Source organism: Myiozetetes cayanensis, unplaced genomic scaffold (assembly GCF_022539395.1).
Source record: "Myiozetetes cayanensis isolate MyiCay16 unplaced genomic scaffold, myiCay2020 scf22, whole genome shotgun sequence".
NCBI classification, from domain to species: Eukaryota; Metazoa; Chordata; class Aves; order Passeriformes; family Tyrannidae; genus Myiozetetes; species Myiozetetes cayanensis.
In genome coordinates this window covers 10,075,083-10,092,700 of record NW_026087434.1, presented here as the reverse complement: position 1 = coordinate 10,092,700, position 17,618 = coordinate 10,075,083, and the positions used below count along the sequence as shown (strand labels likewise).

Sequence of the window (17,618 nt, the reverse complement as noted above, 5' to 3'; positions counted from 1 at the left end):
GACCTGCATTTTTGGAGAATTAACATCTTCCTGTTTTCAGGGAAGCTGTGTCTTTGGGAGGCTTTCAAAATGATGAAAAATCTTTTTGACTGAGAAAAAGGCTGGATTTTACAAGGTGTGCAGATTTCCTCTTGTCACACTGGATCTGCCATGATCACACACCTCGCAGGGCTCCCAGATCCAACCTCCCAAAGTGTGACCTCTGCACTGACCAGTGACCCAAAAATGCATCAGAGTGGAAAAAAACACCTTAATTTGCAATAGTCACTGATGAAGGTCCCTGTATTGAGAAATCACATTCAGTTTTAAGTATGAATTCAAGTCTCATATAGCCCAGATGCCTTAGGTGCACATTTATGTTTACCCATGCTTTTCCAGAATCACGGCCAAAAATTGCTTCCCTTTGGTTGCTTTCCTTCTCTCCTCTGAAGGCTTCAATGGGAGTGAAAAATGTGGCTACAGAAAATTTCTGCTTGGAAAAAAAAATAGCACCAAACCCAGATTTCTTTCAAACTCCTTCTCTTTGATTCCAGCAGTATTTAAAACATCAAAATGTCAAAACGACTCAACTTTAATTTTCCTGTTGCCTCAATAACACAACCTGATGCAGTAACCATATCTCAGCCTTATGCTTTAGTATTTAGAGGTGTGGTTTCAATATTATTACTTAAATGAGCTCTTTTTTTGTTGTTGTAGAGTCATTTTTTTCCTGCTCCACTGTCTTTAGTAACTCGGATGCTGAGATCCTGGTTCCTCTGGTCGTATCTGCCCAGGGAATGCAAGATGTGAGAACTCCTTGGGTGGGTCCAGCACTCCCATCATATCCATAATCCATCCCAGAGATGACCCCTTGAAGCTGTCACAAAGTCCTGACCTGGGCAGGCTGTTTCAGGATATTTGCTTTGGCTCCTGTCTTTGGGGAATCGATTCAAAACAAGCAGCTCTCCTTCCTCTGGAGACTATCCCAGTTATTTGTCCGTGGATGAGGAAAGCCTGGTCTGATCTCCGTGCACCTGAGTGCTGCTGGCTGTGAGGACAGCACCCTGTGGGGGTGGGTGAGACCACAGCCACTGGCACAGCATCTCCACCACGGGCAGCACGTCCTGCAAATCTCACAGATTTATGTCATGGGGAAGAGAAACTGTGGTATTTACTGTGCACCCACCCAGTCTGGCCCCAGCTCGTTTGCTTAACCAGAAGCAGAGGTTGAAATGCCTCTGTGTTAACCCTGAATACTAATAATGACTTTAAATATTAACTATTAACAGCTTTGCAAGGAGATCGTCGGCTTGTCTGCGATACTGTGGACTGGATTTAGCTCTCCAAAGGATCATGTTCATGCACAATGTCCCTCAGCACATTCTCTTGGAGATTTAAAGGTTTCTTGCCAGCAGAACATGAATTCCTTCTTTTATCGGGCAAAGCCAAACAATCTCTTGGTGTTTCCCAGTGTCCCCCCCCTCCCGCACCGCTTCTCAGGGCTCTCCCATTTCTTCCTCCTGAGCTGGCACTCGGGCAAGCCAAGGGCTCTGGCGCCCTGCAGTTTGGGCCAAATTTCACAGATTAGACCTTGTCTTTGTCTTCTCCATAACAAGGAACAGACGGGCCCACAAAGCCTCCACTGAGCAGGAGTCGCCGCTAATCCGGAGGGGGCTTTGAACCACGGCAATAAATCCACTTTTTGGGCAGGCGGGCTATGGGCAGGCATTCGAGATACAGACAATAAGACAATTATGGCAGCACTTCCCAAAATGCTCAAAAATTCCCTTGTTAAAGAAGTTGCTGGAAATTCCCCCGTCGCCTGGGAGCTCCATCTTGTGGGTGATTCTCAGCCAGGGATGCTGGGACACCCCGGGATGAAGCATCGGGGTTTGCTTCTCCCTGCTTTGCTGGCAGGACTTGGGTTTTGTGAAGGAGGATGTTATCCCTTTTGTTTCTCCCACCAAAAGATGTCAAGTCTGGTCTAAGACCTGCAGGGCAAGCTCTGGCCAGGCAAAGAGCAGCTTAGTGGGGCACATGACTCTAAAGCAAAATACGGCTCATCCTGCTTTCGTGGGAGACAATCCAGGAGAAAGAGTGTGTTGGAAAATACTAATTTTGAAGGGGGGAAAAAAAAGGCAAACCTTTTCTCTTCCTGATGCGTGTTTGGGCTGGCTCCTGAGGAAATTATGTTCCTACAAGTGCATTCTCCCACTAACAATATTTCGATCAAACCTGGCAGTGGAGCAAAAGTTTCAGAGATAACGAGGTTGCCACAAGCCTCAGGAAAAAAAGGCAGTGGAGAAGATGAGAAAAAAACTCCAGGAAAAGCTCTGCAGGGAGGGATCCCTTCAGTGTGCACAGCCCTTATGGGACACTAAAGTATCCACAGTGGGGAGAGCCCCCAACACCCCACGTGCAGGGGAAAATTGCAGTGAGAGCTCTCAGGGCACAAATCCCAGTCACTAATTCATAATGCTCCAAGAAGCCTGTGTTTAAGTGGAAAATAAATCCTTTTCTACCAGGAAAAAAAGATTTTTGGTTTAAGTATGCTGAAAAGCAGAGTGTGTGTGTGTGGATGAGCAGGACAGAGCTTTGGTTTACTTCTCAGGATCTGAGAACCTGGAGGACTTTCCACTCCGGAGAACTGGTCTGAAACAGGAAATTATCTCAACAGTTTGAAAACACTTATGGGGAAGGCAAATTATTCCTTGTCTTTCCTCTGTCTTGGAGATATGCAGAGGTCAGGCTATGCAAGTGAATTTAGCAACTTTTGTTCATAGTCTGAGACTTATCAGGGAGAACTGGGGTTTAGTCTGGTTTTATTTCTTAATTAGAGTGCAAATTCCCTTCTATTGTGTCACAAGCCACCACTTCTGAAAAACCACAGTCCAAACCTGCCCTCCAGGATTGCTTCTGGATGTATCTCTGCTGGAAAACCAAACCCAAGCCACAGTTTTGAAGGTGGTTGGCCCCCAGTTCAGCCAATAAAACTCCTCTTGGGCACCAGCACTGCCAGGATCTGATTTTTCAGGAATGCAGAGCTATCTCTTGTCAGGGAATCAACTATCTACATTTTCTGATTAAGCTGGATCATCCCAATGCCTAACATGGATTTGGGACTCAGCTGTCAGCTATATCCCCCCTCTGAAGGTGCTGGGGCTTGGTTTCCAGGTTGCAAAAGAGACTCAAGGTCCTTCTGGGGGTCTCTGGAGGAGCCTCCTCCATCCTCCATCCTCCTCATCGCATCTTTTAGTTCCCTGGAGTCAGCAGAGTATCTTTCCCTGAACTCTGCAAGCCCCACACAGTGCTGGCAGGTTCTGCCACTGCTTTTAGCCTTTCCTCTTTCCCTTTTTTCAACTCATCCCTTCCCTGGGCTGTTCCTCGCTCCTGTACTAAAAGTTGCACAGGTCTCTGGTGGAGATGGATGTCTAACCCAGCTCACCTGGGGGTGTCCCTCTCCTAGGGGTGGTGTTTGGGTCCTGGTTTTATGGAGCATTCCCTGGGCTGTGACACAGAACCTGCTGGGGCCCTGAGTGCATCTCCCACAGGAGCAGCTGCTCCTGGCTGGGCTGGGAATGGAGACACCAGGGCCCCACTCCGGTGTCTTGGTTATGTCCTGGTGTCTTCCCAGCCCACCTGAAGATGCCAAAAGTCCCTTCCTCACCTCCCCTTCCCCAAACCAGGTTTGTTTCAAATTTACCTTTAAATGCAAGGGAGTTGTACCAACTCAGCCAAGTCCAAAAGACTCCTGGGAGAGAGGGGAGCTCTGCTGAAAAGGGCTCTGCAAGTACCACTGTGGTTCTTTGGAGGAGAACCAGGGCCCAGATAAGCAGCAGTCCCCTCCTCCAAGGTGCACAGTGCCTGGCCAGAGCAGTCCCAGGAGTCCTGGCTGGCTGAGGGGCCAAATCCCACAGCAAAAGTGCCTGAGAGGGACCAACATGTGGAATTATTCCCTGGAACCAGAAGGCAGCTGCAGCTTAGGGAAATTTTTGGCATCATGAAAATTATGGATTTTTAAAAGATAGAATGGTCAAGTAGATGCCTTGTGTTGAGTTTGAGTATTCATTTGAAAAAGAAAAATAAAAAAATCACTCCTTCTCCATATTTTCACACTACAAATGCAAAACAGTTCAGGAGTTTCTGTAATACTCATGTCCCTTTTTTGCTCTGGGACCCTTCCAGCCCAAGTTGGTGAATGGTGCAGCTCTGCCCTGGGTCCTGGGGGTGCCACAGAGGAGGTGGCACTCGCTGGTGGTGGCACTTGAGCTCCTGAGCTGCCCCTGGACACCCCCCATAGCGACCCGTGAGCACTTCCATAAACTTTCTCCAGCTGATTTGTGTCTGCCTGGGGGTTGCTGATGACAAGTTTTAGATGTAGAAACCATAAATCAGCTCTTGGCACTTGGAATAATATCGATATAAAGACTTATGGGGCCTTGGGGAAGGGGGTGACTAAGGCACAGCCACTAACAGATGCAGTATGGAAATGCAGCTAGAAAACTGTTCTGGTGGCAGTGGAAAGGCATGTCCTGTGGAGAAATGAAAGTCTGTGCTTGGCAGATGGATGCCTTGGAATTTGGAACTCCTCCAGTGATGTGATTTCTCAGAGATGACCAAGCCCTGACACAAGAACTCGACCCAAGCCCTACCAGCACTACGAGTTGGCTCATCTCTCATCTGAACAGTAGCTCCAGCTGGTCTCCAAAGAGGAAGAAAAAAGAGAAAAGGAAGGGAAGGAAGTTTGATAATTAAGGACAATTAGCTGGTGTGAATTCCTAGAAAGTATTGCCTTGGACTTTGCCTTGAAACAACAACTGAGCTGGACTAGAGAAGGGCATCAAAATGAGGCTGCTCTGGAGAGAGGAGCATCTCTCTTAGGTTGCACGTCACCCTTGCCTGAGCTGGACACCAAGGGCAGATTTGTGTGGATAGGCTCCCTGCAGTGATGGGAGGGTTCCTGGGGAGCAGGCACTCACTGCAGACAAGGAAAGGCTGGGGACAGAGCCCTGTCAGGAGCCACCACTGGTGGCCCTGCTGTCCCTGGAGCCCTGGTGTAGGGGGATCCAGCCAGGCCATCCCTACATCTGGGATGTGTCAGCTGTGAGCTGGCCTACCCTCCACCTGCATGTGGACTGGGGACCATGACAGCAGGGGACATCCCTGAGGATGGAGAGGTGCTGACCACAACTGAAACCATGGGCAGACTGATCTCGCTGTCCTGCACTGGGACATGGCCCATGGGACACTGGTGGGGCACCAGCACAGGGATGGCAGCAAGCCTGTTCTCACACTTTGCTGTCTGAGGGGGGGTTTATCCCCACGGCCCTCTGCACCCCAACTGCCCAGCGGGGCTCCGGGCAGCAAGGACAGGTCCCATCTCCCCTGGCTTCAGCCTCGTGGGAATGAGCTGTCAGCTCTAAGCTGGTCACGCAGCTCCCTCTATAGTCAGTGGAGAGAGGCAGGGACTCTTCCCACTGTCCCTGTCACCAGAGGCTCTGCTCTCCTCTCCAGGCAGCACCGGGAGCCAAAGGGGTTAGGCTGTGTTATCCCCCCCACCCAGGGCCTGCAGCTGAGTGGGAAAAAAACCTGAATCTGCATCCATGAAATCAAGGATCAGAGGCTGAGCCCATGGGATGGCACTCCCCCTCCCTCTGCTTCAACCCCACTGCCTCCAAAATGAAAATGTCGAAGGCTTGACCCGTTGTGGGTACAAGCCAGGATGGGCAGGTAGGCTGGGAGTGCTTTTTGGGTTTTGAACAAGCCATTGAACACTTCAATGCAGATGGAAAACCTGCCAGGCTCTGCACAGGCGTGGAGCTGTGGCAGCACCAGGGAATCAGACAATCCCATTTGTTACCAAAACATGGAGTCCTAATGAACGTGACCTCTCCAGGTGCCAAATCCTGCCCCTCCACAAGGGGTTTACGCTGGCAGCCTCAGCACAAGTGCGTTCATAACGTGTATCATTTGTCATCTTTTCATCAAAAAGTGTGCAAAGCCTCTCCCCCAAGCGCAGGGCTGTTTTACAGCCGGGCTATAAAATCCTGCAGACTCTCTGCTCCAATAGAATTACATTAGTGCCAATAATCTGGCAAATATCAGGAGGGAATTTAATCAAAAGAAATAACACCAGGGCCCTGATTTACAGCGGCTCACGACAGAGCAGGGAGGAGGAAGGTTTGCAGGACCCAGATGTGGAATTTCACTTGCAACATCATTCGGAGCCGAGGGAAAGCAGAAGGAACTGGAAGCAGGGCTTTGGTGTGTTGGGAACTCTTTGTGCTTTCTCAAACACTAGTGAGAAAAGGAACAATTCACCCTTGTCTGTCTTAAAAGATGAACGTGCAGAATTTCTTATATTGGAGTTTTGTTGCTTCTCTGGACAGCCCCACACCTAAAGGGTGTGTGCAACACCAGGGGTTTGATGTGTCCAGGGCAAAGGGCATCCTTGCTCCCTCACCCTCTGGGATGAGCCCATCCATCCCCCCAGCGGAGGAGCAGCAGGACCACGGGACTCCTCCAGCCCCAGAGTCCCCAGCTGGGGCCACGCACAGATCAGCTGTGGGGTCTGACCTCAAAACACCGGGGGAACCCAAGCCCTGGCTTGAGTAACTGCTGACCCTGGGTTTGCCTGACCACCCACCCACAGCAACCACACTCCTCCAGCCCCAGCCCCAGCCCAGCCCCAGCTCCAGCTCCAGCCCCAGCCTGGCAGGCTCTGGCGCACGCCCAGCGTTGCCACTTCATGCAATATCCCTGCTCCATCTGTCATCAATTCCTTTGCATGTGGTTTGCAGGCTCCGTGCCATGCCCTGCCTTTGTGGCTCTGTGACAAGGGCATCTCTGGGCACTGACAAATTCTTTGCTTTTATCATTTTTGCAAGAAAACCACTGGGAGCAAACGCAGAGGGGAATTACATGGCACAGCTGCATCCCATTGGGGAAAAGTCAGCCTTAAAGCCCAGCTTCTTTTGCCTTCATCTGTGCTGCTCAGACACCTTCAGATCATTTAAAAAAATCTATAATTTAACAGCTATTATAGGTTTGGCTATTAGGAAGCCAAACAGCCCTGTGATGGGCAGGAGGATGTTACCCAGCTCTGCTTTCTACTCGCCTTTTGCTGCCTGAGCCTCACACTGCACCCTACAAACATGTGCAAAAGTTTGTGGGTTTCTCTTTTTCCCCAAGTTAAAATTAAGTAGACTTTGTGCAAACATTTCTGCAACAGTGTATTTTTGCAGAAATAGCCACCCAACCACTGAAAAGAATGCATCTCTAATTTTCTAAGGTTAGGTGTGTTACCAGTTGAGGTACATAACCTCTTGTATAGGATGGAGTGGAAGATGAATGTGAGTGAAGGAGTGGAATTAATACAAAACTCTCCTTGGCAGCTCTTTCGTGGGGTGTTTGCTGTGAGCTCACACACTTGCCAGTGTAGGTGAGTGTGCCATGGGCAGCTCCCAAGGCACCAGGGCTCTGTTATATGAATTTATTTGAATTTGTTACACTGTGGAACACAATTAGAGCAATGTGATGGCTGAAAGATTCCAGTCTTATGGAGAAAACAGTCTGCTGGGTGAGAGCAGACAGCAGGTAGTGCTGAGGGAGATGGCAGATGCTTCAGAATGGTTAATTCCTCAATTTGAAACACATTTGGTCGAGGTGAGGCTCTGGGAGAGGGTTGCCCATTGTCAGCTGGTTTGGTGAGATGACAAATGTCATCAATGGTGAGATGGCTGAAGCTGGTAGATGATAGGGTTGGTTTTTAAATATGTCTGTTCTCAACAATTATTTCAGAAAAAGCCCTGAATTGGGAAAGAAAAATAGAGGGAATACAAACCTCCACTGTGTCATGAACAGAGCTCAGGAAATCAAGTTTTCAAAGGAATGCCTGTGCTGTGGGAAACTTCATTTTGCTGCTTTTGTACAGGACAATGGATTACACCAACAATAACCCAACAAGCACTGTAAAATCCTGCTCATAGGCTGCAAGGTGGGAGCTGGTCAGCACAGTTATCACATACCTTTGTATCTGTTACAAACCATGGGTGGTTGGAGAAGTATTTAAATTTGGTCACCTCCAATTTCAAGTGCAGGAGCGGTTCGAGAAGGCAGAGGGTGAGAAAAGGACAATTGCAAAGAGCATTTAATAGAGTGAATGACCCAGCAACTGGGAAATTCAGCCTAAAATGCTTGTGGAGGGCCTCATGGAGGCCAGTGCCTGAATTCTTGGTGCTCTCCTGGGGAAACTGAGGCAGCTCTGAGGTTTCCCACCTGCAGGTACCACCCATCTGTGTTTTTGGGTAGGAGCACTGTGCTGTCAGCCACGGAGGGGTGAGCAGAGGGAAGGGCCAGGGAACAACAAGGAGGGATGGGCAGGACAGGGGGAACAGGCTGCCTGGCCAGGGAGGAGAGCTGGGAAAAGCAGGAATGAGGACAGTCCTGGGAAGTGCCAGGATCAGTCAAGAGAGGGTTAAGCATGAACATCACTGCCAACGCAGACTGCCTTTTCCCAGGATGGAAAAGGAGGGGATAGAATCCATCCTACCATCCAGCCAAGCATTCCCTCCCTGCTCCATGCTCCCTGTGCTGATCCCAGAGGACTGGAATCCCTGTGGATGCACAGTGAGCCCATGGCTGACAAAGAACCCTCCTCTCCTCCAAATCACACCACATGCCCAGAAGTCCCCATACTGGGGAGGCAGAAACCACAGCCCTGGGAGGGAGTTTACTGTGCTTGGGGAGGGCAAGAATTCTTCCCAGCAGGGCAGCCCAAAACCCTTTCTGGGGAGAAGGAAGGTAAACAGGAATCAAGCTCTGGACAGCAGCAGTGCTGATGATGGAGGGTGATGGATGCCCACATGCACCCCTCAAGGAGTGCCCATACCTTCACCTTTACCTTTGACTGGCCCAATCTAACATTATTTCTCTGCTATTTCACTGTTATTTCATCAGTGACCTGGGTGGGAAGGAAGAAATGTTGACTTTATTCTGACACGGATCCCCTCAGGATGGGAGGACAAGGCATTTCCATTCGTAACATGCAGCTCCCTGCCAGAGCTGGGGTCCCTCTGGGATCCTGAGTGTTGGGACTGGCATGGAAGTGGCTCAGCCCCTCAACACCCCTCCCTTCTGGCTCCTTGCAATCTGAAATGGCAGCTCCTTTCCCCCCCAGGCCCACGGATGGGGTTCCCAGCAGCCCACACATCAGCTGGAGCTGGTTAGGAGCTCAGTGCAGGGTGGGTCGAAAATATCTTGTTGGAATAGTTTTTACAAGGTGAAAAGGCAGGAACAGGACTGTCTGAAGAAGTGGTTTCTTTTTCTGTTTTGGCAAAAAGTGTCTGTTTTCAGTGGGGGAAAAAAAAAAAAAAAGCAGCAGCATTTTCATTAAAAATTAAAATGCTGAAGACTCAAAACTTTCCAGCCAAAAATACCCAGCTGAGGCCAAAAAGCTTTTCGTTTCTTATTGAAATGAGTCTTCAGAGAGAGAAGAGCTGAAGATTTCTGTGGGAAACCCCAGCATTTTCTAGTCTGGCTTTTGAACGTTTGCTTGATCCCTTTCACTGCACCTCAGGTCCAGGATTTACATCTCCCCCAGCTGAGAGCGGAAAAGGTTCGTTTGCAGGATTTGCTCCTCTTGCTGCTCCCGCCCCAGCTGAAGCCCAGCTCGCCTCCACGTCCACACGAGGAAGCCTCAAAAAACTCTGAGCCCAAAATAAACCCGTTTCCCTTTTGACTGCTCCCTCCTCGTCCGGAGGAGTGACATGTTCTGTGCGTGGGTTGAGTGCTGCCTGTGCCCCAGCAGTGCCGGGGCGAGGGTGGAGTGGGGGAGCTGGAGATGGGTATTCAGGGGAGGCTGATCTACAGATGCTGCATCTGACCCCGTACCTGGGATTTTGTGCACTTTACATGTGTGATGAGCAGGTCAGCAGACGAAGCACGTGATAATTGATGAGCACTGGAATCATTTCAAGTCATCCTCAGCAGTGAGGAGTTGTTGTATTTCAGTGGCCTCATCCTCACGAGGAGGAGACCAGGGAGGGGTGATGTCAGGGAACGTGGGGGCAAGAAAAGCAATTTGAAACAGCAAGAAAAGCCATTTCAAGTTGGTTTGGGAGAGGGAGGAGCAGCGGGAGTTTGGCTCCTGCAGAACAGGAGCTGCAGGAAGGGGCTGGAGGGGAATGAGTTGCGGGGCCCCGGCCATCCCCCGCCCGAGCCCGGTACCTTTGCAGGCCTTGCGGTGGGAGATGGGCTTGCTGAGGTCTCGGTAGAAGCCCTCCTTGCAGTAGTGGCAGTGCCTCCCCGCCGTGTTGTGCCGGCAGTTGAGGCAGACGCCGCCGCTCTTGCGCCCCGACAGCTTGTACAGCTCCATGTTGAAGCGGCAGCGCCGGGCGTGCAGGTTGCAGTTGCAGGCTGAGAGAGGCAAAGAGTGGAGATCGTCACCGTTTGTGCCCGGCCACAGAGGTGCCAAACCCGGGGGGAGCCCCTGTGAGCAGGGCTGGGCACCCAGTGTGCCCTTTCAGAGCGGGGGGGTCACAGGGTGGGATGCTTTGGTGGCAGCTGCTAACCCACATCCCTTCCTGACCGAGCCTATATGGTAAGTCCAGCTTTCTGGAGGGGAAGCTGAGGTCACCAAGACCTTGTTTCACTACCCCGACTTGCAGCAAATGTGCCTTTGCCTCTCCCTGCTCTTAACGTGGATTAGAATCTGGGTGCAGGTAGGGCTGTGAGGACAGGGGGCCCATCCATGCAGGGAACAGAGCACCCCTCCACCACTGCTTCTCCAGCTTTGTCACAAGCACTTTGTCCCATGCAAGCACTGCTCTCTCCTTTCTCATCCACTCTCACTTTATATTGTGCTACTGCTCAGTACAAAGGCCCCCAAACCACTGTGAACCCCCCACTTCTCAGTACCTGAGGAACCCCCTCTGCCCACCCCTGCAGGAAAGGGTTTCCATCATCACCTGCCCAACCCCAACCTTCCCAGTGTTCCCACTCTCACCAGTTCTGACACACATGCATGTTTGAGTTCCAAATACCATTTCAAGACCTTCCTAGCTAGTTTCTTCCTCGTCTTTCCATACCACAGGCTCTGTGACTCATCAGCAGCCTTGAGTGTGCTGATAAACCTCACCTCTGCCTCCCCCATCCTGCCCGGGGCAGGGGCAGCCTGACACCCCGTTAGCCAAATACCAAGAAGTCCCCCCAGTGCTTTGATTGCATGTGCTGTGACTGAGATGTCCAATTCCTCCACCATATGCAGCCTAATGTCAACACAGGCACTATTTTAACAGGGGGCCTTCGCAAAGGACAACTTTAGGACTTCAAAAGCCCGACCCCTCGCCTGCCTCTCCCCTGAGCTGTCACGGGGACATCAAGAGGCGGTTGCTGGGGCTCTGTGCTTTGCTGAGAATTTTATAGCTTGTTTTCTTTTCCCGTTGCTTTTATTTGCTCTTCACCCCTGAACAATGCAGCTGTGCCATGCCAGCCCACAGCTGGGCCTCTCGGCTCGGCACGAAGGTGTCACGGCTCTGGGCTTGTCACCTTCCTTTAGAGCAGAGACATCTTAATCCCTCATTCCTTCCTGTTTACCTTATGGTGCTTGCCCAACACAAAGGCATGCTGTATTTGCTTAATTATCAAATTTCAACCCAGAAAATTGCAGCGCAGTTCCGCATTATTCATCAGGAACAATCCCCAGCTGACACACGAAGTGAAAGGAAAGGGGACAGCGAAATCCTCCATCCCCATCCAACCAGCGGGACAGAGCCTGCTCTCTCCATGCCTTGCAATCGGAATTCCTGCAGCTGACGTGCTGAGGCCAAACCTCAGGTCCCCACCAAACGCTGGCAGAGCAGGAGCAGCAGCCACCAACGTGCTAATGGTGACAGGAGCGGCCCCGGAGCGGTTTGCCGGCCGTGAGGGAGTGAGATTCCTGACACTGAGCGGGGCCACGACTTTGAACCGCGGTTTGCCTCTCCTTCAGATGAGCCCAGCACCCCGTGGGTGCATTTGTCAGCTCCTGAAACAGGAGACGACCATCAGGGAGGCTGGAGACACCGCTCCTGCATCCCGAGGGAATCGCTGCTGTTGGGATCTGGCTGGTCCCACAGGCACATGTGCTGATACTGCGCTTTAGCAGCCTGTTTGCAGCTGAAAGAAGCCCAGGAGCACGCACCAGTCACTGTCTGTGCCCTCTTTGGAGGCTTTTCCCCTCCCATCTAAACCTCAGGAAGAGCAGCATGCTGTGCCTTGCTGGAGCAGCTGCTCAGCTCTGGTTCCTCCTCGTCTCACACGTGCTGAGCAGCCCCAGCCACCATGATGGCTCCACCACACGCAGCAAAAATAAGGGGGTTAGAGATGATTCTTACCCTGCAGAACACACGAGCTGAGCTTTTGGGAAGGAGGTGAGGTTTTTAAAGTCCCAACCCTTGTTTTACAGAAGGTAAAATCCTTGTTTTACAGTGGTGAACCAAGATGCTGAGATTAAACCCTTTTTCTGGGCATTCAGAAAGGTGCAGGGCCAAGGGCTGGTTCCTTCACTCAAGGCAGAACCTCTTCCCAGGCATGAATGAGGGTTGTGACATGAAGGGTGATCTCTGGGCTGTACTTAAATCCCAAGGCAACACCTGTATCAATGGCACAGCCTCAGGACTCAGCTCAAGCAGAGGAAAAAAGAGATTTAAATCCCTTAGTCTGAGAGTTGGTCATCCCTGCTGTAGCCTGTGACTACACAGGCACATCTCCATCCTTCAAAGCCTTGAGGTTCATGAGCAGCTCTGCCTTTGGTGCTACAAACCACGGGATTTAGTCCCTGTTGATTAACAAGAGGAGCCATTTCTCCAGGGGGTGGCATGGCCTCACAAAAGACTTAGCTCTTCCTTGACTCTGTCAGAAATGCAATTTTTCCCCAGAGAGTGAAAGCTCACCTCCTCCTAAAACTTGTATTTTAGGAGAGCTGGACTTGGCACTCAAGTATTTTGCAAGATTGCATTGGCAAATCCCTTTTTAAAATTCAAAGCTGAGCCCACACGAAGAGTGTCTGAAAATCTTCGCATTTCTTTGGGTTGCTTGATAAGCAGAAATGTTTTTGCAAAGCCAGGAAAACAGGACTCTTGGGATTTTCTCAAGTTCTTTGCTAATATTTCTGCTGGTCCCACCAGAGCAGAGCTGCACAGGAATGTGGAGGAATACATGGAGTGTGCAGAACAGCTCACAGCTCTGCTCCTGGGATCAATTTTACATTGATCTTCCAGGGATGGGAAAATCAGTGTCTGAAGAAGAGAAGAAGCTGAACCTCACAACACACTGCAAGGAGCTCCCCAAAACAGCCATCCCTGTCCTCACCCAGACTCAACAACCTAAGTATTGTGGGTGCCTTGGGATATAAACCCTCCAAGGAGGAAGTGAATGAGCTGGGAGAAGGTGTGGACTGGTCCAGCCCATGTCCATGAGCAACATGACCTCCCTGTGAGCTTCCCACAGGCACCACAAGCAGCCAGGGAGTGACAGCCACCCCTCCACTGTGACTTCTCAGCTTTTTTTGGCTCCATCAGCTCAGCCTTGGTCCTGTCTCCTCCTTCCACCTGCGCTCCCAAGGCAGAGAGGACACCCCTGGACACTGATTGCCTCTTAATCCCATGAGCATAGCTGCACTGCCATCATCCAGCCCCTCCTGATCCACCTGTTTCTGCCAACAGAAGTGGCCAAACTGACATGGGGAGAGTGCTTTTAATTGAAATTACTGTCTCTTGTGTTCACCCTGAGTGCCTGGGTCCTGAGTCGCCAGCACTGTGAACCCCTGGCCCCCAGCCAGGGCTGCAGCCTGATATATTTGCAGATGCCCAGTGGGAGGGATTTGGTCTGACTGAAGGAAAATAGCCATCCTATTTTCTTCTGACAATAACAGAGGGACTCAGGAACTAGGGCAATGCAGTAAATGACCCATCCAGGCATCAGAAAGTCCTTGCTGGGACACGCCGGGATGGGATCCATCACGCGGAGGCGCTGAGTGCTGTGGACCCCGTAGTGGGTCGTGATGCTCTTGGATCCCATCTCCCAGCCTGTGCACAGTCCCTGGGTGCTCCCCATGCTGCCCATGGTGGGCAGGGCCTGTGGCTCACCTGGCCACACTTCCCTGGACAGAGGCACTCAGGACAGGCAGCTCCCACCCTCCCTCACCCGAGGTTAATCCCCCACTGCGCTAAAGAGTTTTGCCTCGTCCCTAACACGGCTTGGCCTGGCTTTAATTTTCAGCCACTGCTTCTTGGTTAGAATTTCCCTGCCACACTAAGTGGCTCTTTAGCAACCCAGCTTTTCTTTCTATGAATGCCTTTGCCAGCTGTAGTAAAAATCACCTCCCGGTCTTGGCATCACCTACGCTCCCCACGCTCTGCTTTTCACCTGGGGGAGAAGACACCCCTGTGTGGGCTGCAGACCCAGCTATGAGCAAAACATGGGCCAGGTGCTGAGACCTCTCTGATGAAGGGGTTTTGCTGCAGTTGCTCAGCTAAGCTCAGTGCTGCTGTCTCCTGCTCTCCTCTTTCTCTCCTCTTGCCAAGGACCTCACAAGCCTTTCGTTCGCTTGCTTTATGGCACGCAGATGTACAGCGCTTCATCAAACTGCCTCTACCTGAGCAGCCAGGCTCTGATATGAGTAACCAGATTTCATTTAAACACAGATGTTCAGAAACTTGGAGAAGGCTGGAGTGGGAAAGGGGAAAGCTGCGGTTTGGACCCGGCTGAAGAAAGTACCGCAGAATCTCCTCCGCATTGAAAACAGCAACTGGGGCAAATTAATCACCCAGAGAAGGTCAAGGTGGGCAAGATTTTCCATTTGGGAGAGTGAAAGGAGATACATGAATGGAAGCACAGGCTGGAGCTGTGTGGTGGGAGCTGTGGTTGTGGTCTTTGTGCTGCTGCTCTGTCCCCCAGGCCCCATGTCCCCATGCCCTGCCTCTCCCAGGACGCATTCCTTCTCCTTAGTTTTCATTCAGCAATGACAATGCTGCCCTTTCAAAAGGACCCACCCTCCCAAAGCTTATATTTTGGCAATTTTCAAAATGCAAATTGCTTTTTAAACAAACGAAAGCCCCAAAACATTTTGTTTTAATTTTTGCAAACAATAATTCGGGGGAAGGGGGGAAGGGAAAGGGGAGGATAGAAGAATCCAGAGGCTGAAAGTAATCTCTAAATTTGACTTGAATTTATGAACAGGCTCAGTCTCTTTAAAATTGTCCCTTTCCCAAATAAGTTTCTTTTTTCTAGAAAATTGCTGGTTCAGCCTGATCCATTATTTCTCTTCTGCAGGAACAATCCTTGCATGCACTGTCCTGGCTGCTGAGAGGTCACTCTGTCCTTACCCATCCTGGGGGAACTTTGCTCCTAGGGCACCCCTGGAGATATCTTCAGGGATCTTATTTTTGAGGACCACACTGGTGAAGGAAACAGCCACCTTTAAATCAAAGGGAGGGGACAAGAGAGGTGAGGCAGCCAGAGACCTGCCTACTTGTTGGACTGGGAGGCAAAGAGAAATCCCCTCTGGAGACAGCAGGAGGGTGTCCCTGGTCCCTTACAGTGTCTCCTCAAGCTTGCTGGCAACTGGTTTGAGGTTTTGGAGCAGCTGAGCACGAACCTGGAGCTGCTGGATGAGCTCCCACACCACAACATGGCACAGGACCCCACCAGTCCAGCACAGGCTGTTGTTCATTGGGTTGCCTGGTGAGTGATCCAAGCTGGTGTGGCCTGCAGGGATCTCTCCTGAGGGCTATGGATGTGGGGGAGAGGGTTTCTGTCTGTGCCTGCTGCAGCAGAACGGCCAAACATGTGTGAACACGGCCGTGGTGGTGACAAAGTCCTGCAGAGTGGAACCACCACGTGTGACCCCCCAAGCTTGGAGCCATCAGGACTGAGTGTCCAGACCCACTGTTTGCCCTCCCTGTGGCCCAGTGCCACTCACCACAGACCCAGCCGGCCGACACTAAATAGAAATGTTTGCTCAGGAAAATTCATTTGCGTGAGCTGTTGGGTCTGAGTAAGGAGGAGGCTCAGAAGTTGGCTTGGTTTGCTCAGGCAAGGGGAAATCCATCAGGGTGTTGTGGCTTCGAGGGGGAGACACGAGGTCTGTGCCAGGCCCCAGGTTTTCCTGACAGTCAGAGCAAAAGGATGGGGGGAAGTGTGTGGACACACCACAAAATATGCAGCTATGGCTGGCATCGCCCACGGCCCGGAGCCACAATCCTGGCCTGCAGCAAAAGCAAGTGTGCACTGTGGTGGGGGAAAGAAAGCCCCATCCTTGCTGGGACCGCCCCACTGCTGGGGCTGAAGGCTTTTTGAGCAGCCCCTCACAGTCTGAGCTACTGCCCACGAGGCCTCTCCCCACTCTTCACCCGTGAGAAACACCCTGAGAGCAAGGACTGGCCAAACTGTAGGTGAAGCAAGAAAGAAGGGTCCTGGGGAGAAACACACTGAGAGCATCTTCCCCTCAGCACAAAAATGGGTTTGGGAACACAAGACTTTTCCATGCCTGAAGAACCTGAGGAATGGCCATTCTGTGGCAAAGTTCTAGACAAAATGTCATCAGGGTGACTCAGAACCTCCCTGGGGATGATGCACACCCCAAGTGCCCTTCACTTCCCACTTTGCCCAGTTCCCAAACCTCTACATGCCTGAGGGACCGGGAGGCCCTGCAGATGTCCCCCTGTCAACACTGGTTCTGCAAAGTAGAACAACTCTCTGCTCAGCACTGAAGCCCAAGTTGGTAACAGCAACATTTGCACCCACCTGGGATTTCCAATGATAAGACACTCATTCTCTTCTATGTAAAAAAAGCAAAACCACCCAGACTCTGTTTGGGCTGAAATGTTTGAGATCAGGCATCTGACTCAGGCTGAATATTTCTAGAAAAGTCCCTGCTAAAATGATTCAGCTGGTAATGAGAAACAAGGCTAGTGAAAAATACTGTGCTGTGCCAATGCTAACAAATTTGGGGATTTATTTCCTTAAAGAAAATCTGTTGCCCTTATATTAGAAGCCAAGGCTTAAACAGAAAAACATTGCTCCCTGGTAGGGATGTGTCTTTTGCTGTCTCTAAGAAGAACTGCTCAAGCTTGGCCGAGTTTCTAAAGGCACTAAAAAATAGGGGATGTGTCTGGTCAAAGCTGATGGAGTTTTGTAGCTGAATTCCCTGAAAATGTAATTTTCACTGGCCAAACCAAGCCTGTAGAAACAGGGCAATGGATGCTTGTCCTGCTGGTGAACTATGGTGCTGAGTGTGGTGGTGTCAACCCTCCCTGATCCCTCCTGCCTTCAATGCAAAGTCCATCAGGCCTCCCCAGTGGACCCCTGCCCTGCCACGTTCATCATCAACTCCATCAGCAGGAAGGGTGGACTTTCAGCAGATGCTGGAGAGTGGGTGGGAGAAGCAGATGTTAAACAGCAGAGCTTGACAGCTTCAACCCATGAATGTGCTTTGGGAATTGCCCTCAACCCGGGTGACAGCAGGGGTAAACCAGGCATGTCCGTGGCAAACCAGATGTCCATCAACACCCGTAGCCAGCTCAGACACTGGCCATCAAAACTGGGCAGCCGACAGCTTGGCAAGGCCAACTCCCACTATGTGGTCTCTGGTATGTGGT

General features: G+C 51.0%; 1 protein-coding gene across 1 annotated transcript in view; it reads right to left on the bottom strand.

Moving 5' to 3' along the window:
• The window catches only part of NTN1 (netrin 1), a 98,767-nt gene that overhangs the window by 35,602 nt on the left and 45,547 nt on the right, over positions 1-17,618 (bottom strand). The window contains exon 2 of the mRNA XM_050319540.1: positions 10,207-10,395. Coding sequence (XP_050175497.1) covers positions 10,207-10,395 — 189 coding nt within the window. The remainder of the gene's footprint in view (positions 1-10,206; positions 10,396-17,618) is intronic.